Consider the following 26,326-nt stretch of genomic DNA (forward strand, 5'->3'; position numbering starts at 1 on the left):
AGATTAGTCATTATATGACCAATTCATCATGGAAGTTATAAGGAACAACAAGGGCAGAGTGAAGGTTTGCTTTCAAGGACACATGTATAACAAAAAAGTCACTATGACTACAAACCTGGATATGGGAGATCCACAACCTTCCGCTTCACAACTGTGAGGTGGATCAGAATGCTGTCTGTGCAACAAAGTGTGTGGAAGAGATGGAGCAAAGGGCAAGGACAACACAGGATAAGCCTTTACTCATTTTATCAAAGAGTATTCAAGACATCACCGATGGGATCAAGATGAATCTGGGTGACCATGACTACATCAAGAAGACCCTACGTGACCAACGAACTAAGCTACTTCCTAAGGAACCAACTAGTCTTCGTGAACTACAGTTGAAAGGACAACAACTGGAGGCCCTGAATCACAACCCTTCCTATTCAATGACAATGGGCTGACACCGATGTGAGGATCATCACCTTTGGAACTAACACTTCTCTGCACATCCTCTCAGTTGCTGACAAATGGATGATGGATGGGAATTTCTTAATGGCAACCTCTGGCTTCCTTCAGTTCCATGTGATCAGAGTTCTCCTTAGAGAAACTGCAGTGTCTTCTGTCTATGCCCTTCTACAAATGAAAACCCAGGACACATATAAAGAGCTTCTACAGACCATTGTAAACCATTGTCATGATCTCAACCAGTTTCCAGACCCTACTACAGTCATTGTGGACTTTGAATAAGCAGTTATCTAAGCCATCAGTATTATACTTGGTTCAGACACTCCACAAGGAGTTTCTAGCACCTCACCCAGAGCACTTGGAGAAAAGTTCAAGACCATGGCCTTATCAATCTCTACAAGAATAACACCAAGTTCCAACAGTGTTGTGGGGAATTAAATGCCTTAGCTCTATTACCAGTCAACAATGCGGAAAATGGTCTTTGCTACCTTCGAGATTCCTATCCACCTGATGCTATTCGTCTTCTTTACTACTTTGACAATGCCTATGTGTCAGGTACGTATCTTCCAAAATGCAAAAACAATCAGCAACCAGTAGCTCCTGTCCTCAATCTTCACTACATACCACCTAGCTTCCCTCCAAAACTGCAGAATGTCCGTAATGTCACCATGAACAAATCATTGAGAAACATCAACCTGTGTGAAGGCTGGAACTGTCACTTCTTCCATCTTGCAGGACATCATCATCCAGCAATCTGGAAGAGTATTACTGCACTATGCCAAGAGAAAGCCACAGTTGCTGGTCGAGTAGCCTGCGATGCAGTTGGTGAACCACCCAAGAGGAAAAAGAAGTGAGGCTATGTTCAGCAATGTCTGAAGAACCTCTGCACAGACTATGTGGAAGGCAACAAGACTAGCAGTTTCTTAAAGGTGCAGGCCATAACATCAGATTATAAGATTATAAATTGTATGATGATCATCTCATACTACATATAGCCTCTGTTTCATCAAAAGTTGTATATTGTGGTATATCTATTGAATTAAGTAAACACGAACAATATCTTCATGCATTTCATTTGAAATCTGATGATGTTTTCATAAAAGAGAAGCCAAATTTTAAACGAATGTGCCATTTCCCCTCTAATTTTCAATTGTGCCATATCTACCTGTGCCATATTTGCCATGCCATTTATTCTTGTGCCATTTTTCCCTAAGATCTGTAACTTCAAAACCTACCAAAATAAATCTAAACTGATGCACTCTCTAATAATGCTATATGTCCCTTATCACTGCAACTGACTTCCTCAACATTATCTCAACCATTACAAACTTTCAAAGATACAACCTTGATCAAGTTTCCATATACTGCTACATAAAGCAGTCTCAACCAATTCCTTTTCAATATTATGATAGCCACTTCTCAGAGCATTAACCACTATCTTTACTATTCCTCAGAACTGAATATTTCTTTCACTTCAGATTCTTTTTTTTTTCCAAATATTCAACTGTTACCTGCTCCCACTATTCTAACCCATACAGGGTAGTAACCACAAAACTTAAATGCCATCAATATCTTAGGGACTTTAGTAACATCCCTATGGACCAGAATTAAAGAGTATTCTTTTAAAAGTGGAGGCTTCTCACTACACAAAATAGAATGCTGATGACTTTTAACTATCCTTCCTTTCCATTACCATCCTTAAATCTCTCCTTCACCACTTTTATGATTCCACCTCTTTAGCGCAACACTGTCCCCCAGGATTGCTGGTTATGGCCAACAAAATATTAATCTTACTATTCTAATATCTTTTATGGGCATACAACCCACTAAGTCTTTTCCCATCTGCTACTATTGACTTTCCTTATAAAAATCAATAGGTAAATAATGAGATAAACAAAATTATTAATGAAAAACTAGTTACCACACTAAAAAAAAAAAAAAAAAAAGTGTATTGTGCGTTTGGCCCCCATCCCAAAATATAAACAGCTAGAAGATGAAAGCTTATGAAACTACATGTATAATCAGTATGATCTTATGTGATGCTTCAAGATGACAATTTGAAAATGATATCATTTAACCTAGTATTAATGATAAGAATATTCTATAAAGTATGTGAAAAGAGAAAATTTAGCCTACCAACTGTACAGAATTTAAGAAAAAATATGTGTGCATATATAATATATATATATACACATATATAGATATATGCAAAGATTGACAAAATATGGAGGTGAGGTGGCAAATGAAAATTAGGCTAGAGTATAGATTTTTTTTTATCAGCACCACACATCAACTTAGGCTTTCTTTAGTGGACTCCTGAGAGTCCACTGAAGAAGGTCCAAGAACTCAAAACATCTGATACTGAATAAAATGCCATATTCTAGCCTAAGCATTTCATTTAATATATATATATATATATATATATATATATATATATATATATATATATATATATATATATATATATATACATACCATATATCCTTGAGTAATAGTCAACTATGTGTAAGAGAACCCACTATTTTTAGTCAAAAAATACAAAAATTTTCATATACCTTTGTTAAAACTCGGCCTTAGTTTTTTAGGTCTACTATAATGGATCAACAGTGATGCACTAGAACCTCTATGAACCCATAAATAGCCACCCTTACTTCTTTATCAGCTGTTTTACCATATACACAGCCTCACATTATAATTTAGTGTATCATTACATTTCTCAGTGGTTTTGCTGAATGAAAAGTTATAACCTTGGTTATAATTAAGGTAACATATGTGTATTTCATGTTAATGTATTTTCTAAAATAGAACACCATCAGTACCGTATATTTTTCTTTTGTTTTTACTGCCCTTCTTTTTTCATGAATAGTGTGATGCTGTACCAATAGATGGCATTGGTGAGAAAAAACAATAGTTGTTTACAAATGTACCATGACATGCTGATGATGATCATTTAACCACTTCAGTACAACCCAAATTTTTGCACACAGCATTGGCTGCTATATGTAATTTGCATCACACTACTTGTATTATAAAATATAAAGGCATTGCTGTATTACTTGTTCTCTTTTACTCTAAGTAATAATAACAATAAATAAATAAATAAAATAAAAAACATATAATCAAGACACCGATGCCGGCATCCTCATGTACCCACTCACACCTCATAATGCCTATATAGGCATCATTGTACTGAAGTGGTTAAACTTTCAGGTACTGGTTATTTATGGATAAACAACAAAAAATGGTTGTGTATATGGTAAGAATGTTAATAAAACAAGTCTTCATAGCTCTGAGAATGGAGGCTTGAGCTATAGTGGTCTGGGGTGAGCTCAACCCAGACGTCCAACTCAAACCTGGTGATTTTGATGCTATGGAGACTTGTTCTTAGACAAATAATCAATTTTTTTCTTTTGTTCTTCATAATTTTATATAGCAATCTGGCTCTTAATTGTTAATTTTTTACTTAATCCAATCATGAATTTCAACCCTTAAAAAAGAGCGTGTACGTATTATTTGACCCCTTAATTTCAACTTCAAAAAAGAAATATAAAGACTTGGCTATTACCCAAGGATATATGCTATATATGTATATATGAATATATATATATATACACATACAACTAGGTAAATACATACACACACACACACCCATATATATATATATCATGTATCCTCCAAATGTATGTATATATATATATTATATATATATATATATATATATATATATATATATATATATATATATATATATATATATATATATATATATATATATATATATATATAATTACTATAAGAAGAAGAAACTTGAAGACAGTAAATTCTTTACTATACAACAGCCTTAGACAAGATTAGAATTAGGAACATCTAGACCAGACCATCCACTTTCATGGGATTGGTTTTCTGGGGGAGGTAGAAAAGTCTCTCGGAAAATTAAGGTATTGTTGTGTGTAAAAGGGACTCCTGCTATTGAGTACATATGAAGGAGTTCTCTATTTATTCATCATAGCTGAGGAAGCAAGTGGAGGAGGAGGGGGGCTTCAGCCGACTGATACCAAGACAGAGTAACAAAGACATGTGTTGCAGTTATACACACACACATACACACAAGAAAGGTACAAGGACAAATAAGAAATGATGTCCATAGGAAAGGAGTGTGGGCTGATGCACTAACCCTAACTGTCCTTAATTAACCTGATCTCAACTAGGCTGATTTGGTAGAAATTTCTTGACAATTAACTCGATCAATTGTTTATCATATCTAAAATACGTCTAACTCACATAATATTATATACATACATACATATACCAAGGCTTTTTCCCCCTTCCAAGGGAGGTAGCCAAAAAGGGAAAGGCATAAAAACACTCCCACCCATTTCATCCCTAAATACACTCCACACCCCTCCCACCCTCCCTCTCATCTGAGCACCTCCTGGATGACGGGTCATCCCTGCACCCTGCCCACTGCCCTGGGTCAGAAGCAGTGTCGCAAGACACAGCACATCCACAGCAAGGCCGCTTCATTTAATCGGCGACCCCCCTCTCCGTCCCCCCTTGCATATAAGGAGAGGACGGGGAGATGGACATTCTAAATGTGACAAATTGTAGTCTAAAAAAATCACCATGAAATTTTCATTAAATAAATAGCTGTGGCCATGTTAAGTGAGGGTGAGTAGGGTCAGTACACCTACCCATATCTTTTTTCCTATGGACATATCCCCCCATTTGTCCTTGTGCTTTACTTGAGTGTGTATATATATCCACAAAACTTGTGTTTTTGTTACTCTGAGGATGTGACACAAAAATATCTAATGTCAAGTTTCTTCCTCTCGTGGTAATTGTTCATACATGGTCATGTGCATATATATATATATCTATATATATATATATATATATATATATATATATATATATATATACACACACACACACAAGAACCCTGAAACTACAGACACTGAAGCAACGGATTTTGGTAACTATGGAAAAATTCTGGAGAATAAGGATTTCAACTAAAATATGAAAATTCATGCAGAAATGTTGCAACACCGGATCGAAATTAGTGATGATTGTACTGGTATATGGTTCTGTTCTCTTATATATGCACTCTGAGCTACATTACTGAACATTCTTTTAAAAAATAATAATACCTGTATCTTATTAATACTGCGCTAAGGTATAGGGCATGTTTGTGTGATTATATGTTTATTTACAGTCGTACTAATTACTGACAACTGCTGACAACTCTGATTATATTGTTTTTAGTTAATATTGGCATAAATAATTTTCCTGTGCCATAATTTATCATTTCTGTAATTTCTAAAACATTTGGCCACATCAATATTGATATAATCAAGATGTGATACAATACTGACAACTCAGAGCTTAACACACACTTTGAGATGATACAATACTGACAACTCAGAGCTTAACACACCCTTTGAGATGTCATGAACTGTAATAACTAAAAACAATGGATATCGCCAGAGTTGATAGTAGCTGCTGGCAATTAGTATGACCTTGTACAATACACATTATGCTCAACATTCTGAACCTATGGATAATGGCTTTAATGGATCAGTAGTTCCCCCCTTTAGTCTGTAGTTTCAGGGTTCTTCTGTGTATATATATATATATATATATCTAAATAGAAATGTAGTAGCACATTTGTAGATAACACACAGGAACCCACAGTCGGAGAAAGAATAAACTTCGAATAAAGAATAATCCTATATTTCGGCTATCAACTGTAGCCCTCTTCAGGAAAGTACTTTCCTGAAGAGGGCTACAGTTGATAGCCGAAATATAGGATTATTCTTTATTCGAAGTTTATTCTTTCTCCGACTGTGGGTTCCTGTGTGATATATATATATATATATATATATATATATATATATATATATATATATATATGTATATATATATATTCACACACACACACACACACACGTACATACATACATATAAAGTAGTGGTGAGCTTTGTCTGCTCAGCAGACCAAGCCATGAATAATGATTTTGATGTAATGCATATTACCTACCTATTAATGTATTAATGTACAATATAGAATATCTGAAGTACAAACATCCATATGATAGAAAAATTAATCAATACATCCATTATTCTTGGATAAAAATGGAGGCTCTTTTTCATCTTGAGAATTGTACATAAAGTCTATCAAACAGCAATGCTGACTGATGAAGCTTTCAACATTACCTGCACAAGACTGATTAAAAAAAGTCCATATATTTACCATCTACTATACCTTCCAGCATGCATGTTTCAGTTCAGGATTTTTTCAAACACTTGATGAATGATAATATAATGTCCCATGTGATATGGAATCATAGCAGCATTTCATACAAACGAGTTCTTTTGTAAGCAATATGTATGTACAAGTAACTCGCATCTTGTGAGTGAAAAAGTTGCTTTATAAAGTGAATGTGGTAAAGAAAATAAATTTAAATTAAAGAATCTCCTTACCATAAATCACAAATTAGATAGAGATTTCCAGAATTATTCATAAGCTTGAACTTGTTCAATTGTGCTTTCATTAAAAAAGATGCTTGCATGACACATGCACTATAAAACATTCTTCACAACCAATATGCAAGTGCCACTTAGTGCCATAAATGCTTTGGATTTTGTATAAATCATAATATCTTATATACCAAATGAAAACAATCAGAAGTGTTTCAAGTTGCCACTGCAACACTGATCAAATGTCACAAAATAAATTCTGAAATTATCAGTGGAAAAATGTCTACTGATGGACTGCTGAATAGGAACAACAACAACTTACCTGTTATATGTATTCAAGTGACAATCCTCCTGTTCACTTTACCACTAGTTACTCTATTTTCTGTAAGAAGGCTATCTTATTAAGAAATATTGTACCTGTAGTTCATTGGCAAAGCTGAGATCCCAACATTTAACTCATTAAGGCATTTTATGTTCCTTCATGTAGTTCTTCCCACACATGGGGGTATTGACTATATAAATCCTATACAGTCAATATTTCAGTGATTTTAGTGACATCCTTACGGATCTGAGTCACACAGCATTCTTATATGATCGGAGACTAATTTCCTCTCAAAACAGGATGCTGATCACTTTTATCTTCTACTATCCCTCCTTTCTATTGCCCTCCTTAACCATTTCTATAACTTGACCCTTTCAGCATGATATTGTCCCCAAGGATAGGGATGCTGGTTATAACAGACAAAATACTCATGAAGTTCTTTCTTCAAAACAATCATTTAACCAGTTAGTTACATGCTGAAGATTGTGGTCCTGCCACTGAATGTGAAGACGAATAGTTTCTAAAGCTTGCTCGAGGGCACGCTCACCTGGACCAACATCCACTCCACTAAAGAAAGATTCCACCTGAAAAATAAATTAATATAAAAATAATTATAATAATAATAATTGTTACCTCAGGTTAGCCTGCTCTACTCTTTCTCCCTAACCTAATGATAAGAATTGATTAACAAACTTCTTGGCAGGGAGATAATGCAGTGTAATCTAAACAAAATCTCTGGAATGAAAAGACTGTACAATAGAGTACCATGAGGACCAATACCCATGCTTTTCAATCTCTTCACAAGCAACCTCCTAACCCCAGAGCAAGAGCTTTACACCGATGCACTCACTCACACAATGGATGGATTGATATTTGTACTGAAGTTCCTTTTGCACACTTGGATTTTGTCATATATTCTGGATGTTCACTGGCCAAGCAGATTAGAGCATCGCTACTTGCGGGAGAGGTCAAGGTGACATCAGTTCAAATCCTGCAGCCAGGAAGTTCATCAATGGCATAGTTCATTGACCCCTTCCATACGATGATGCCTTCATAGGTGTCATGAGGCACGAGTGGGTATATGAGGATGCCGGTGTTGGCATCTTGATTATATTTATTTTGTATTTGTAGCTGAGTGACCCACATATTCTGTGAACTGGCTTGATCATATTTTCTGTGGTTATTAATATTTCGGAATAAAAAGTCATCTGTAAGGGGCACCATCCTAGCCTTCCGACGGAGGGAGTTTGTGATGTTAAACCATATCACATCACATTAATATTTCGAGTGAAAGAATGAGTAACATAGGTGTAACTTTATTCTATAACACGAGTATTGTGATGCATCATCGAATCATTATACATCAGGCAGCCAATGCTGCCCATGAGAATTTGACTCGTATTGAAGAGGTTATATTCCATACTAAAAAGTCCTCTGTGAGGAGTATCATCTTAGCCTCCTCATAGGGGAAGTTCCCAATATTAAACTGAATCATCAATCATATATTCTGGCTAGGTCTTTTTGTGACAGTTTGCACTCTTCCTCATCCTTTATTCTCCTTATAATATTTAGGTGGGAGTGGATTTATGCCTTTGACTTTGGCTACCTCCCTTGTATGGGAGGAAAAACCCCTGGTATGTGTATGTATGTATAATATTTGCATTATCTCCAAATATATTAGTGTAGCTTGTCATTCCTTTCATATCTTTTACATAAATCAAGACTATTATGTGTGCCAGTGCAGACTTGTGCAACCATGCTTGTTACTTCTCTTCATCCTGACATCTCACCCTTAACTATTATTCTCACATGTTGGAACCCTCCAGCAAATCTCATCCATTCCATGAGGCTTTTACATCCTTTAGTGCAGCATGTTCCTATTTCCATACAAGTCATTTATGAGGTACCTTATCAAAGACTTTCTCTGGATCCAACCACATAATCTACACAGTGCTCTCTTGTACCACACCACTCAGGTAAAAACTTAAAAAGTTCTATACACATTTACCTAGTTGTATTATACGGGAAGGGAGCTATGCTCGTGGTGACCCGTCTTTGTATCTCTCAGCATCAAGTTTTTTCTTAAAATCTTGAATAGTGTTTGCACACACTGTTTCTTTGTCCAATTTGTTCCAAGTATCTATCACTCTGTGTGGGAAGCTATTTTTTTTTCAGATCTCTTCTGTAATTATAATTTTTTAGTTTTTTTTTTGTGTCCTCTTGTTTTTCCATTGTCCCATTTCAATAAGTCATTCTTATCTAAGATTTCCATTCCCTTCATAATTCTATAGATAGTAAGTCTCCTCTTTCCCTTCTTTGTTCCAGAGTTGGTAATTCTAATTTGGACAGTCTTTGTTCATATGTCATTTTGGAAAGAGTTGGTGCCAGTTTTGTTGTTGGTATTTGTATTCTTTCAAACTTCTTTATATTTTTTTTGGTACTGGGTGCCCATAGTGTTGCTGCATACTCAAGTTTTGGTCTTATAGACAAATGCCACTTTTATTGACCTCAATAAATTATAGGTTTCTCCAACTATTTTATCAATATGCTTATCATGTCTTTGCTGATCATCACTCCAAGGTCTTTTTCCAAGTTTACTTTTTTGACCTCTTCACCAATTTTATAATCTCTCAATATTCTGTTTTTACTTTTTCCAAATTCCATTATACTACATTTCTTGATATTGAATTTCACTTCCCACTTTTGAGTCCATTTCCAGATCTTGTCCAAGTCTTGTTGTAATGAGTTGCAATCCTCCTCCGTTTTTACTTTCTTTAGTATTTTGCATCGTTTGCACAGAAATTCATATAACCCTCTACTCCTTCGTCCATATCATTTATATATATATAGCAAACATGATCGGGGCCAGTACTGATCCCTGCGGGACACCATTTATCATTTCTTCCCAATTTGAGAATTTGTCTCTAATTACTACTCTCATATTTCTCCTAGTCAGGAAGTCTTTCATCCATTCCAATAATTTTCCTCTGATGCCACCTATTGATTCTATCTTCCACAAAACTGATTCCAAATATCAAAAATAAATCATACAAAAATCGACTAAAACATATGAATCTGTTTTCCCTAAAAAAGTGTAGACTCAGAGGTGACTTGATACAGGTCTTTAAGATTCTAAAGGGAATTGACAACATCAAAAGTGACAAAATTTTCACATTGAATGAGAATCAGACAAGAAACAATGGTCTCAAACTGTCCGGAAATAGATTCAATTTGGAAGTAGGTAGAAACAACTTTGCCAACCGTGTAGTTAATGAATGGAATAAACTTCCTGCACAGGTAGTGCAATGTAGTTCAGTTCGAAGCTTTAAGAATCATTTAGATAAACACCTAAGCAAGATGCTGTAATGATTATAATTTATTTTATATTATTTGTTTTTGTTATCATTTGTCTGTTTGATTTTCATTTATTATTAGTTATATGTCAATTTATTATTATTTACTATTTACCTGTTTGTTTATTATTTAACTATACCTATGCATTTATTTATGTATTTTATTTGTTTTTTACATTATTATAGTTTTTATTTATGATTTTTTTTCCGCATCCGACCTAGATATGGACCAAAAGGTCTCCTGTCGGCATGCTCCGCCTTTGTAATCCTTTGTGTGGTACCTTATCAAATGCCTTTTGTAGGTCCAGAAAGGCACAGTCTGCCCAACCATCTCTCTCTTGTATGTCTATTAATCTTGAGTAAAAGCAGATCAAGTTTTTTGTACATGATCTTCCTTGTCTGAATCCAAATTAATTTGGATTCAGTATAGTTTTTTCTTCCAAATGCTTAACCCATCTATTTTTGATGACCTTTTCGCAAATTTTTGCTACTGTGCTTGTCAGGGAAACCGGTCTGTAATTTGATGGGTCTTCCTTGTTTCCTCCCTTATAAATTGGTATAATGTTTGCCTTTTTCCAGTCCTGTGGCACTTTTCCTTCTTTTAAGTGAGAATTTAATTATATTGTATATTTTGTCTGTTAATTCTTCCATGCATTCTTTCAGTATCCAATTTGCAATTCCATCTAGACCATGTGATTTTCTGACGTCAAGGGTTTTGATTTGGTCGCTGATTTCCTTTTTTGAAAGCGAGTTGTTTGCTATAATGTTCCTCATTTCCAGATATTCAATCCATTTCTCTTTCACAGTCTTTTCACATAGTTATGATGGTGGTTGGCTACCTTCCTTATAAGGGGGAAGAAGCCCTTTTGGTATATAAAGATGATGATGGTCAGACAGAAGTCTGCAATTCAGGGGTTTCTCTTTACTTCAACTGATGCTACATCAGCACTTTTCCTATCACAGGGCACTATCTCTGCCAGACCACTGGGGCTGCAATACCCGATGTATAAAGATGTTAATGTTTTGAAGATGTACTGTAGGGAGATGATTCTTCTGATATCCATTTTTGAGAACCACCACTATGGGGTTCCTATTTTTGTTCCCAAGAATTGTCATAAACTGAAATATTACTTTACCATATCAGTTATCCATGCTTAAAATTACATGAAAACAAATAACAATTAAGTCACAAGCTGCCAAAAATGTCTTCCTTTAATATTATGAATTTGTTATTATGGGATGAACTCAAGCTCTGCCATATAAGAATAGAAAAAGTTTCTGTGAAGATATCATACAGATAAATATGATCAATAATGAGTAAGGAACATGACCTATTCTAACCTCCTTTATTGTACACAACTCTCTTATGCAAACAAACAAATGATTAATGAAAAATATGAACATAATTTCTGGCTACCTCCTTCATGAGGGGGGAGAAATCCTTGGTATATAGATAGGTAATTCTTGGTCAATTAAATATTCCTACTGGAAATCTTATTGTTCCTGATGGTGGAAATAACTCCCAATAAAATAAATTTCAAAGCATTTTGCAAACCATCTTATGTACATACCTCATTTAAATCAAAGGAAGATGAAAATGGTGAGGTCACTGCTTTAATAATTGCACCAATGGTAAAGGAGCCATGACCAAAGAGCTGGGAGATTCGATCCCAGTATTGTCTCACCATCCGCCATGCAGATAGCCTCCCACCAGGATTTCTACTAACTTCTGCTAACACCGTCAGTACATCTTGAGGACGAATCTTTGTACTGTCAAGGGTGTACTCTAAATATCTGTTGAAATGTGATAAAATTCATTTGAGGGATGCAATATGGGAAATGAAAACCCATACATACATACATACACACACATATATAACAAGGGCTTTTTCCCCCTTACAAGGGAGGAGCCAAATTCAATGGCATAAATTCACTCCCACCCATTTCATCCCCACATACTCCACTCCCATTCACCACCCCTCCCTCCCTCACTCTTTTCTTAGCTCCTCCTGGATGATGGGTCGTCCCTGCATTTTGCCCACTGCTCTGGGTCAGACGCAATGTAGCAAGACACAGCACATCCACACCAAAACTGCTTCATCTAATTGGTGACCCCCCTCTCCATCCCCTCATGCAGAAAAAGAAAAGATGGGGAGAAATCCCTTTAGGCTGCATTAGAATATCATTCACACATACTCGTAACACCCCAATTCCCTACCCACTCCCTTCCATGCATCACAGCATCATCCATACATAACCATTCTTCACTCACTCCTATCTTTTGTCTTCTCCCTTCCTTCCTCAACAGACATTCCCCTCTTTCCCAACACCCCTTTTATCCCATAAAAATTCAAATGAATGAAATAGCAGAGGGAAAAAATTAGTGAGCAGAAACGCCCATTCATCCATAAGGAGCTCAGATAAAAAGGGAAAACAGATGGGTATTGGATGGGTGAAGGGTGAGTGCATGCCTTCATTGGCCATCTCTCTTATAAGGGGTAAAAGGTCTTTTGGTGTATCTATGTAACACTAATACCCTGAAAATTTCTGTGTGTTATCGAAAACATCAGCAGTCTGATTATAAATCTGCACCATAAAGGTTACCCTTTATATCAATGACTATCACATACATAGCACAATAACATAAAAGGTATTACAATAACTTACTGCTGCAAAACCCAAGGATCCCTAGTCTGGGCTAAAGCTTTGAGCATGAGTCGCTTTTCACTTGGTACTGATGATGACATGTACACCTTCCAGCAAAAATGCCAGTCCTTCTCTGTTCCATGCCTGAAACAAAGCAAAATAATTATATTAGCCTTTTTAATCCTATTCATACACAAAATTCTTTTCCATATTATTCCAATAATGAATGTAACTTTTGTATTAAAATGGATTTACATTCGGCACAACAGGACTAAGAGGACACTCATTGAAACTAAATGAGAACACTGGAGAGCCACATTTAAAGGAAATTTGTTTAGAATAAGGGTCATAAATGGGTGGAAAGGGCTACCAGAACATGTTGTGACAGTGCCTACCATAGCTAACTTTAAGGCAAGACAAGACAGGCACAATATAATGTAGGACTCTTGTACTATTCTCAGAGATGGGGAAGGAAAAGAAGTTTATTTCTTTATTCCCCACTAGTTATTCCTAGGTAAGCATTACTAGAGTAAGTGGCTTGAGGTAAAGGTGAGACTTCGTCAGGGTTGTGTTATGTCATCCTGGCTGTTCAATTTATACATGGATGGGGTGGTGCAAGAGGTAAATGCAAGGGTGGTGGGTCAGGGATTCGAGATGGTTAAAGAAATGGAGAAAAGTGGGAGATAAGCCAGTTGTTGTTTGCTGATGACACTGCGCTTGTGGCAGGATCAGAGGAGGGATTGAGGAAGTTAGTGACAGAGTTTGGGAAGGCATGCAAAAGAAAGAAGTTGAAGATAAATGTGGGTAAAAGTAAGGTGATGAGATGTACAAGGGGAGAAAGTGGCAGCAAACTGGAAGTGAGTATTAAGGGAGAGAGACTGGAGGAAGTGGATAGTTTTAGATACTTGGGTGTGAATGTGGCGGGAAAGGGAGGAGTGGAGGTGGAGGTAGAATGTAGATTGAGAGAAGCAAGTAAATGTCTGGTGGATTAAAATGTGTAATGAGAAATAGACATTTGGGGATAGATGCTAAGAGGAGATTGTATGAAGTAGTGTTTGTGCCAACAGCACTGTATGGGGCAGAAACATGGAACATAAGAGAGGAAGAGAAAAGGAGTTTGAATGTGTTTGGGATGAAATGCCTGAGAAGAATGATAGGGGTTACCAAGCTGGATAGAGTCAGAAATGAGGAGGTGAGGAGAACAGGGGTGTGCTGTGTCTTGCGACACTGCTTCTGGCCCAGGGCAGTGGACAAGATGCCGGGATGACCCATCATTCAGAAGGTGCCAAGATAAGAGGGAGGGAAGAGGTTAGAGGGGATGGAATGGGTGGGAGTGGTTTCTATGCCTTTGTCTTTTGGCTACCTCCCATGTAAGAGGGAAAAAAGCCTTTGGTATATACATGTATGTAGTATTACTTACTTGACTCCTGCAGCATATACAACTGAGCGAAGGTTAGGAGGAATTGTGACATTCTCTTTACGCCACATGGTAAACAATTTCTTTGCTTCCCGGATGGCATCTTCATCTCCACACTCAATAGCTGCGTTCAAAAGCTTAGTACGAAGTAATCTGGAAAGAGTTAATCATACTGCAGTTAACCACTGTCTTCTGCCTGCTTTATAAATATTGGAGTGCACATCACCAATACACATGGAAAATTTGTGCTAACTTAATTGGCTTTCAATCAACCAATCACCTGGTGCCTTGAGTTTTACTAAGTGGAAAACCCACAGCCCCAAAGTAGCTGACAATGAGCACTGGAACTTCCCACATGTTTCTCTGGAAAGAAACTTAGGACTGTTTTCTGTATTGTATTTACCTAACTGTAGGATACAGGAAAGGAACAACATTCATTGGGTCCTGTCTCCTACTCTTCAATTTATAATATCTAGCTTCAGATTCATGTACAGTTCCAACTTAGTCTATATCCTTGATTTCCAGGGCAGTGGACAAGATGCAGGGACGACCCGTCATCCAGGAGGTGCTAAGATGAGAGGGAAGGTAGAGGGTGGAGGGGAGTGGAGCGTATTAGGGATGGAATGGGTGGGAATGGTTTTTATGTCTTCTTCTTTTTGGCTACCTCCCTTGTAAGGGGGAAAAAAGCCTTGGTATATGGGCAGTGGACAGGATGCAGGAATGACCCGTCATCCAGGAGGTGCCAAGATAGGAGGGAGGGAGGAGGGTGGAGGGGAGTGGAATATATGGGAAATGAAATGGATGGGAGTGATTTCTATGCCTTTTTCTTTTTGGCTACCCCCCCGTGTAAGGGGGAAAAAGCCTTTGGTATATGTATGTATGTATTGTTCTAGCTTGGACTATATCACTTTCTAAGCTATTCCATGTATTTATGCATCTATGTGGAGAGCTGTATTTCTTCACATCTTTAAGACATGTAGTCTTCCTTGATTTGTTCTCATGACCTCTTAAAGCCCTCCTATCTTTAATCAAGAGATCTCCTCTGTAGGTATAATCTATCCCCTTTAAATGATCTGAATACTGTCATCATATCACCTCTTTCTCTTCAATCTTTAAAAGTTAGCAGACCCAGCACTTTTAGTCTTTTCTCATACGACTTGTCTGCCCAGCTGGGGAGTTTGGCTGTTGTCCTTTGTATTCTCTCAATTTTACTTATATTCTTCACTCTGTGTGGGGGCCATACCACTGATGTATATTTCAATCTTGAATGGATCAGGGTTCTTATGAGTTTTTTCATTGGTAGTATCTCAAGAGGATGTGGGGGAAGGGTTTTCATGTAATGAAAAGGCAAGAGTAAATCTGATCTGGCTGTCGAGCCCTGCTCTAGAGGTTCTGTATTTTTCTGCACTGCCTCTGACAAAAGCTGTGGGGTGGGAGACAGGGATGACACTTCATCCACAAGGAGCTATAACAAAAGGGACAACAAATAGGTTTCTGGATGGGTGTGGGAAGGTTAAAGGATGGGTTTATGATCCAACTAGGCCAAACTCCCTTTATATGGGGGAAAGGGTCTTTTGGTATATGCCCAAAGTCTCTCCTGCAGGAGACTTACAAGTTGGTGTGCTGCTGAAAGGCTAGTATTTACCTAGTTGTATTTTACGAGATTCGAGCTATGCTCATAGTGACCCGCTTTTGTATCTCTCCGCATCCAGTTTGTTCTTAAAATCTTGTATAGTTTTGGCACTCACTGTTTCCCCGTTTAGTTTGTTCCAAACATCATTCACTCTGTGTAAGAAGCTAATCTTTTTCGAATCTCTTCTGTAAATGTCCTTCTTTAGCTTGGTATATGTGTGTATGCATGTATTATTTTTACTATTAAGATATTTTCTTTTTAAAAGAAGATCTATCTACATACCAAATAGATAGACACAAGAAGCAATAACTTACTTGTCAAGATGAGACCCCTTGTCTTGCCACCCAATCCGCTGGTACTGTGGTTGCACTATGGAGAGGATATAGCGCAGCATAAGCCTGTGGGCTGGATAGTTGAACAGCAGCCGTGCCCAGGACAGAAGATGCATTAGGGCCGTGCTCCACGGAACATATTCGGTCTCTTGCTTAAGGTACAAAGTGAGGTCTAATGCCACGGAGGCATTAATCCTTCCAGCCCTGTAGTGATTGCATCAGTATTACAGCCTCAGACACTACACTATTAGCTTTAACAAATTAATTTAAAAAAGAAAAAAGAAAATCAATGGTATACAGTGATATTCCCATCAGATGTTGCAATAACAGAGATGTCTGAAGGGGTGTGGTATGAAAATTTGTGGGAACAGCTCAGGTTATGTGTAAATAGCATATTCATCAAGAAAAAAGTTTGAACAAAACTTTTGATAAAGATATCCCTTGAATATGATCAAGTTATGTCATATAAAAAATGGGACACACAGCAATACAACACCAATGGTTTTAAAACACATAGAAGAATATGTATGGTACTAAATACTTATTGAAATTATTCTGAAGTATAAAGTAAAGTAATTTTGAAACAACTTAAACAAACTTTCCATTAAAATGACAATCTACTGAATTTCAGTTCTGGCAACTTCTTAAAAATATTTTTCTTTGCCATTGTAAAACTGTAGAAGGAAAAATGCACAAATTCAGTCCTGCAGCTTTGGTTCTATACATGCACAAAGAAATACAGTATGAATTGACCAAAGCAATATTAAACACTTTTGGTGCACTTGACAGGTAAAAACATGAAAGTATTTTCAGTGAAACAAAAACCAGAATTGCAGAAGAACGTCCCCATGCTTGTAACCCTTGAAGCCAAATGTCAATTGATATTGTGTTTAGCTACATATTGTATTTCTTGTGAGGCAGACAAGTAGATATGAGTTGAAGAGTCAAGAGGATGAAGAACCAATGGGTCTTGTACCTTTAAAGAGAAATATATAAGGGTGGATGGAGGAAGGTTAGGAAGTGAAGAGTAAAGAAGAAAAAAGAGGAGAGAACAGGTTTGGCATCATGACAGACATAGGAAGACCAGTTTTGTGTGGTAATTCTGATATGTATGGTACAGAGATGTGGAACACAATTCATTAATGGTTCACTAAAGCAAAGCAGGCAAAACCTTGGCGGTACAGTAACCAAATTAGGCATAATAAATAATGTGCAAAGAACAAGAACAAAAGGTGCCCAGATGTTCCTACATCTTTAAATATTTACTCCAAAATTACTCAAAAATCAAACATTGCTATTGTCATTAGAAATATTGTTATAAATATATTTTGATACATACATACATATGTATGTATGATAGATTTCAATTTGATACATAGCAGCTATGAAAGAAATTGGTAAAGGCTAGATATCAGCTGGGCACCTATGTTTGCTTCTAAAGTGAAAAAAGAGGGTGGAGGGGGGGTTCTTACTGGACCAGGGTGGAACTATCAATTACGCGGCCCCTAGGGGATAGATAAGACCCACATGTACTTGCTGGGGTAAACAGAATCCATGAGGTTAGTACTGAATGTGACGCTGCTTCCTGCCCAGCTTTGCCAACCCACATTAACTTGTGCACAACAGTGGCTTAATGTACACAAATTGTTTTCAGGTCAATATAATCAAATTTAATAAATTTCTTAAGAATTACTTCTTCATACTTTCATATAGCTTTTGCTATGAAATATGTTGAATTAATTATTCCTTAAAAGTAGAGTAATGTCATATCAATTATAACGTTTTAGTTATCTAACAAACTATGGCTTAATATTAAGAAATGTGAATGAGCTTGATATTAATACAAACATAATAATCAATAAGGTGGTTTAGCTTTGTAAACTGTTATGAGTATAAAAGCCTATAAATAATAAATGAAAAGGTGAGGTGATCCAACAAAAACAAAAGGAGAGTTGGGGAAGATAAACACACAACCATTTTAAAGGAGAGAGAGTTGGAAAATGGGAGAAGGTAGGTAGAGAGCTTGATTATGATTACTTAACTCCTATATTACACAGGTATAATTACATAAAACACCTACAGTGAAGAAAGTAAAGAACAGCTAATTTGATTACAGTATTCAACACCTACTGTAACCAAATACAACAAATGTTGTAAGAAACCATGAAAACATGGCCAAGTATCATGTTACCTGTGATTTGGAGGGCAACAAAATAATATTCTCACAACATGAAAAAACAACAAAAAGAGAACATCCAAAGATTGCAGAAATATATTTCAAGCAGTTAGTGAAACACCCAATGAAATTAGCGAGAAAACACCTATCAAAGCCATCCATTCAATTTGAAGTGTTTTCCTATGAATGTAAAAAAAAAGGAAAAAGTATCAACAAATGAGGCTGATATTTACCCAGTTAAAACAAAAGAAGGTTCCCCTTTACTATCATAATGAAAAATAATATATCTAGGCCTAAAGTCTAAGTGTGTGCAATATACAACTTATCAATGAGCTATTGTCTAACTTTGGCACCTAACATTTACTAACATCTGGTTTCCATTGACCTTGTATCATAATTTCAATACTTACTTTACAAGTGTAAATACATCATCTATAAGAGAAGCTCTGTCAGCAGAAGATAGTTCTTCAAAGTTGTTGAGGAGAACATTAGTCAGAGTTTGCCATCCTTGTGCATCATATGAAACTCTGTAGAAACCTCGCTGACCAACATTAAATTTTATCCACTCAACATCTTGTCCAACTTCAAACTCAACTGCAAAGAAATATCAAAATATTACTATGCATACAAATGGCAATGTAAAAGCCATCAGCTCTTAATTCAAGAGTTAAGATGAAATATAATTTAAGAATTAATGATATTCTGTGCCTGTATTGTTAGTTGGAGGGTGACATGAACATAGATATGCTAGTATGGTTCTTGCTTGTCATGGGAGGGAGTATTCTGTAGAGATGATGTCTGGAGGAATTTGGTGGATAGGGAATAGGTTGTTGGTCTTGGGGTGCTTGTTTTGTGATCCATGTATGTTCATGTCCTTGTATGGTTGCATAGCATGGTGTATGAGGAAGGCTGATGTAAACATTTGAGTAGTATGCTGTCTGTGATTTTTTTTCTCCATTTAATTCTGTTTGTGTTCTGTAAAAGGATGGATGGATAAGGATGAGGGCTTTTGCACAGAATTGTGTGCCAATAATCTTCATGTGTCCTTCTCTCTATATATAAAAGGCTTCTTTCCTCTTATGAAGGAGGTAATCAGCTAAGACATGTACACACCACCATCCATCACCCATTTGTTTCCCTTTCATCTTAGCTCCTCATAGATGAAGGGTCACCAATGTCTCTTGCCCATTGCCTGGGTGAGAAACACTGCAGCACGACACAGTATGTCTGCAGCAGGGTCCCACCATTTCATTAATAAGTCAACCCTTTCTCCTTATCCCCTCATGCAAAAACTGAGAAGATGAGGAGAAATTCCTTTGGGCTACATCAATTCGTCATCCATTCACAACCATTCTCCACTCACACTTATTTCTTGCCTTCTCCCTTCCTTGCTCAACAGACAGTCCCCTTTTACTCAAGCCCCCCTTCATCTCATCCATCCATCTCATTCTTGGTCTTACCCTTAAGTTCACTCCACCCACCTCTGCCTTCCACACTCGTTTTGCTAGTCTTTCCTCATTCACTCTTTCCATGAGCCCAAACCATTCCACTATTCTTTCATCAGCTCTATCTACCAGCACCCTTTCCATCCCATTCTCTTTCTCACCGTGTTCTACCTTGTAACCCCATCATACTTCTCAAACACTTCATCTCAAATACATTTAAATTCTTTCCTCTCTGGCTCCCTTAAATTCTAAGTCTCCAACCCATACAGTGTTATGAGCACAATCATCCCTTCAAATAATCTTCTCTTTGCATCCATCCCCAGATACAGTAAGTCCTCTTTATATGGTACATATGCATTCCTGAAAACCTTACTGCAAATTGAAATTACCACATACTGAACCCCTTATAACATGTATTAATAGGATATGGCAGACGTACCTTCTCCCTGCTCTTTCCTCTTCAAAATATCTAGCGGATACCGTATCTGTGAATTTTTCTTACCGTAAATAGAATCAAGGGTAGTAATTACCAAATTCCGTAACTGTGAATTTACCGGATAAAGAATTACCATATAAGGAGGACTCACTGTACATGACATTTTTCAATCCTCTAAGACATTCCCTTGTGCCCTTCTATGGGGAGAATTTTGGTCTCTTTGTGTTGTTGTTGTTGTCGTTCCCTAGACTGTCTGTCCAAGCAGTCCCGTCCCCCCAAGGAATGCCATAGCCGAAACTGGGTTTTCCCACAAATCCTTTATAGAACATATGTTGTGTTATTTGCGTGCATGATTGTGTATAATGCAGTCTTCCATTATGTGTTGTATGGTATGGGGTGAAGTGTTACATCCTGGGCAGCTGTTCACAATGCGGTCTCTTTGTGTAGATGTTCTATACTGGGGTGGTTTTAGTGCATCCCATAACTGTGAATAACTTGTAGGGAGTTCATATCTATTTTCTTGATAGTAGGAATACTGGGGAGGTGTAGTAGTCAAACACAGCCCTTATGAGTAATTTGTAGACAGTGATTAGTTTCTGCTCAGCAAAGGCCGTGACTGCAATCCATTTTAATGTATCTATTTTCAATGACAGGACCATTCTTTGGATGTTGTTCCTTTGTTTCAGCCAATTTCTCTCCTGTCATCATAATATATAATTCTAAACATCTAAACTATAACAGTTACTACAAAAGTTTATAACACTCAAGTCATCCACCTATATTATAACTTCCTGCACCATAACTTACCATCTGTAAGATTCATCCATACCATTGTTTGGTTTTCTCGATCAGCACTTGTAATATATGTAAGTGGTATGTGCCACCTATACCCCAACGTGGAATTGATGGGTTCATTAGGGTCTGTCATATTTTCTTCACATACTAAAAATCTTGCCTGTGAAGCAACAACATGTCCATCTGTGAAGTTTATAGAAATGAGTGGGAAGCCAGCCTGGAGTGTCCAAGTATCCATTATAGCCTTGAAAGAACAAGACACAAAATTAATTGCAAACAATATTTATACATATCAAAACTCATCACTAATATCATGAAATCATATAAGGAATCACGGCAAATATCTTTATACAAGCACACTCCTATAAGTCATCCACACCCACTTACACACATAAAACATATACATACATACATATACCAACGGCTTTTTCACCCTTACAAGGGATGAAGCCAGAATCAAAGGCGTAAATCCAATCACTCATTTCATCCCCACCCACTCCACTCCTCCTGGATGATGGGTCATCCCTGCATCTCACCCACTCCCCTGGGTTAGAGGCAATGCAGCAAGACACAGTACATCCATGGCAAAGTTGCTTCATTTAATTGGTGACCCCACATGTCTGTCCCCTCATGCAGTAAAAGAAAAGAAGAGGAGAAATCCCTTCATGTTGCATCAAAATATCACTTACACATACTCCCTCACCCCCCCCATCCCCCACCCACTACCTTCCATGTATCAGAGCATCATCTATACACAACCATTCTCCACTCACCCCTATCTTCTGTCTTCTCCCTTCCTTCCTCAATAGATATTCCCCTCTTTCCCAATGCCCCTTTTACCCTATCCATCCACCTCATCCTTGATTGCCCCCTCATATTCACTCTCTCCACCTCTGCCTTTCACACCTTTTTTACTAATCTTTCTTCACTCATTCTTTCTGTGTCCAAACCATCCCAATACTCTTTCATCAACCCTATCTCCCAACCTCATTTTCCAATCCCCATTCTCCTCCTCACCTCCTCATTTCTCACTCTATCAAGCCTATTAACCCCTATCATACTTCTTAGGCACCTCATATCAAACACATTCAAACTCCTCCTCTCTCATGTTCCATATTTCTGCCCCATATAGTGCTGTTGGTACAATCACTCCTTCATACAATCTCCTTTTAGCATCCATTCCCAAATGTCTATTACTCATTACACTTTTTAATCCCCCAAGACATTTACTCGCTCCTTTCACTATACATTCAACCTCCATTCCTCCCTTTCCTGCCACATTCGCACCCAAGTATCTAAAACTATCCATTTCCTTTAGCCTCTCTCCCATAATACTCACTTTTGGTCTCTTGCCACTTTTTCCCCTTGTACATCTCATCACCCTACTTTTACCCACATTTATCTTCAACTTCTTTTTTTGCACACCTTCCCAAATTCTGTCACTAACTTCCTCAATCCCTCCTCTGATCCTGCTACAAGTGCAGTGTTGTCAGCAAACAACAACTAGCTTATCTCCCACTTTTCTCCATTTTCTTTAACCACATCCAATCCCCAACTCATTACCTTAAGAACACATAAGAACATAAGAAGAGAGACTACAAGAGACCATAAGGCCTACACTAGGCAGTTCGATGTCTATTACCACATGTCATCCCCATCCATAAAGTTGTCTAACAGTTTCTTAAAACAACTGATAGTTTTAGTGCTCACCACATGGTTACTAAGTCTATTCCATTCGTTGACCACTCTATTAGTAAACCAATACTGAGAGTACTGCCCTGTTTTCTCAATATGATGACCTTGTTTGTGTCATCCTTGTTAAAGCCTTTGATCCACTCAAACACCTCTATTAGATCATCCTGCACTCTGCATCTTTCCAGAGAGTGTGAGTTAAGGTGCCTAAGCCTCTCTTCGTAAGGTAAATTTCTGAGCCCATGTATCATTTTGGTCATTCTCCTCTGTACTGATTCTAGTGAATCGATGTCCATTCTATATGACAGAGACCAAAAATGTACCACATAGTCAAGGATGGGTCTAACTAATGCTAGATAGAGTTTGATAATTACCTCTGCACTTCTATTCATAACTGTCCTAGCAATGGAACCTAATGCTCTGTTAGCTTTATTCCTGGTGCTAATGGACTGTTTCCTGGTTTTAAGGTCAGGAGTCACTGGAACTCCCAAGTCTCACTTAAGCAGTTTACTTTTAGCACCTCCCTACCTTTTGTCCTTTTCCTCTTTCTCCATCTATCCTCCACTCTCAACTTACCTTCCACCAAAAAATTATTATATTCCTCCACTCTCTCCCCTTAGAACATGTACATCCTTAACACTTCCTACTATTTTCCTGGTTGCCACTATATAGTCCATTAATGCTCTACCACCCTTCCATCCACCACCCTCTCCCATGTGTACTTATGCTTGACTTTCTTCTTAAACACTGTATTTGCTATCATCAACACTCTTTCTAGACAATCTCCACCATCAACTCTCCACAATGATTATTTCCTGGAACTCCACACTTCCCAACCACACATATACACACACACACACATTAGATGAGGCAACAGTGTGTGCAAAAACTATGCAAGAATTTAAGAACAAACTAGATGCTGAAAGATACAAAAATGGGTCACTACAAGCATAGCTCTCTTCCTATATAATACAACTAGGTGAATACAGAAAAGTATATCTAACCCCAAAAATCAGGATTCTCACAATAATAGAAGTAGGCACGTATGGTATTCCACACTGATTTCAAGGAAGTGCTCTTAATTTCCTGATAAGATGTATGGTATTCTTCACTGTCATAAATCCAGATCTCCTTTCTTTATATCCAATGTTTTTTCCTTACCTTCACATCCACAGGGTTGTTCATTTGTGCAGCAGTTTTTGCAAGAGCTCCCCACAAATTATCAGTGTCTGCTGAAGAATACTGATAAGTCTCAAGGTACAGTTTGAGGCCCTCCTGTAGAACCTGTCTCCCGATGAAGGACTCCAGCATACCAATAATGGAGGCTCCCTGTAATTACAGATTATTTAATGATAAAATATTGATAAAGAAAGTAACTTCATGCAAGTATATCAAACTGCTATTTACATCACACATATTTTTTCAACTTACTATCACCTACAAAGCAAGAGGGCTAGGCATCTTCACTCTTTTCACTCCCATCATAGTCATTATTTAATTATAAAATATTGATAAAGAAAGCAAATTCATGCAAGCCTATCAAACTGCTATTTACATCACACATATTTTTTCAACTTACATACTATCACCTACAAAGCAAGAGGGCTAGGCATCTTCACTCTTTTCACTCCCATCATAGTCATTATTTAATGATAAAATATTGATAAAGAAAGCAAATTCATGCAAGCCTATCAAACTGCTATTTACATCACACATATTTTTTCAACTTACATACTATCACCTACAAAGCAAGAGGGCTAGGCATCTTCACTCTTTTCACTCCCATCATAGTCATTATTTAATGATAAAATATTGATAAAGAAAGCAAATTCATGCAAGCCTATCAAACTGCTATTTACATCACACATATTTTTTCAACTTACATACTATCACCTACAAAGCAAGAGGGCTAGGCATCTTCACTCTTTTCACTCCCATCATAGTCATTCCCTTTCATTCCTGACTGTCTCAAACATATGAAATATGCACCTCATTTCTTCATCAGGGATACTGCCAGTTTATCTCTTGTACATCCCTCTCATGAAATAGATCACTGCCTTAGTTTATGTCTTTTGATGATATCTACATCCATCCATTCTTGTAACACAAAGTACCATCTTTTTCTTGCTGGGGATATACTTTGTATTGTAGCAGTCCAGAAGACCCTCTATTGTTAATTTTTTTTCACTTACTTTTTTATATGATATGGTATCAAATATGGCTTCAATTTGTGCTGGATCATGGACAGGTGTAGATATTGGATGGGATGCAAGCAGCGAGTCCAACCCAAGAGCGGGCTGAATTTTTGCCAAAACAAACTGTTCTTGCATAGCCCAGCCCTCTTCTGCTTCTCCAGCACCTAAGTGTTCCATATAGCTTGCAAATCCTTCATTTAACCATAGATCACTCCACCTGTTTACAAAAGAATCATATATGATCAAGAAAGCATAATCCAAAATGTGTATCTTAATATTATTTTAGTATACTGTCCCTATTCACTTTATCTTCTAATCTATATGCCATTTCCTTTTGACATGATACAATTCTTTATAGATTTTGTTCTGTTGATGCCAGGTTTTTCTAATCTAGACTGAAGGGTTCAAACTATCTTGATTAACCTCTTCAGTACAGTGGTCTTACAAAAGTTCTACTACAACTCTCATGTTTCCTTGTGGGGAATTACATACCATACTGGCCCCATATGGGATATTGACTACTATGCAGCTAATACAGTTGGGTCTTTAGTGATACCCTTGTGGACCACAGTTGCACAACTTTCTTTTATGAAGACTAATCTCTACTCAAATAAGAATGGTCATCATGTTTAACTTCTTTGAAAAAAAGAAATTAGAAAAAATGGGATTGTTGACATTAGAAGAGCAAAAAGAAAGAAGTGATATGATAACTATCCTCAGACAGGAGATAGAAGAAAATTGACAATGGATCAGCTAGTGTGGATTGAAAGAACCTTGTGATACATTAGTGTTTTCATTAGAGAATGTCATTTGTTTTCTTGCTTACATTTTTGTGGTTTCCTAATGCCTTTGCAGGATTTGATTCTGTCCTGCGAAGGTTCTGTGTTTGCTTTGATCATATACACTTGGTCTTTGGATCACGTGTTGGACTCGTGATCGACAGCTATTTCCCTCCTGGAA

The 26,326-nt window shown here is 37.2% G+C and overlaps 1 protein-coding gene across 1 annotated transcript in view; it reads right to left on the reverse strand.

Moving 5' to 3' along the window:
- Positions 1 to 6,423: 6,423 nt before the first annotated feature.
- Positions 6,424 to 26,326, reverse strand: part of LOC143034088 (endoplasmic reticulum aminopeptidase 1-like) — a 41,350-nt gene continuing 21,447 nt past the window's right edge. The window contains exons 9-17 of the mRNA XM_076200015.1: positions 25,364 to 25,583; positions 24,333 to 24,500; positions 21,492 to 21,723; positions 19,214 to 19,397; positions 16,610 to 16,831; positions 14,666 to 14,815; positions 13,267 to 13,389; positions 12,171 to 12,393; positions 6,424 to 7,830 (exon numbers count right to left, since the gene is read on the reverse strand). Coding sequence (XP_076056130.1) covers positions 7,675 to 7,830; positions 12,171 to 12,393; positions 13,267 to 13,389; positions 14,666 to 14,815; positions 16,610 to 16,831; positions 19,214 to 19,397; positions 21,492 to 21,723; positions 24,333 to 24,500; positions 25,364 to 25,583 — 1,678 coding nt within the window. The 3' untranslated portion in view covers positions 6,424 to 7,674. The remainder of the gene's footprint in view (positions 7,831 to 12,170; positions 12,394 to 13,266; positions 13,390 to 14,665; positions 14,816 to 16,609; positions 16,832 to 19,213; positions 19,398 to 21,491; positions 21,724 to 24,332; positions 24,501 to 25,363; positions 25,584 to 26,326) is intronic.

Source organism: Oratosquilla oratoria, chromosome 16 (genome assembly GCF_046742065.1).
Source record: "Oratosquilla oratoria isolate Oo_2021 chromosome 16, ASM4674206v1, whole genome shotgun sequence".
Taxonomy (NCBI): Eukaryota; Metazoa; Arthropoda; class Malacostraca; order Stomatopoda; family Squillidae; genus Oratosquilla; species Oratosquilla oratoria.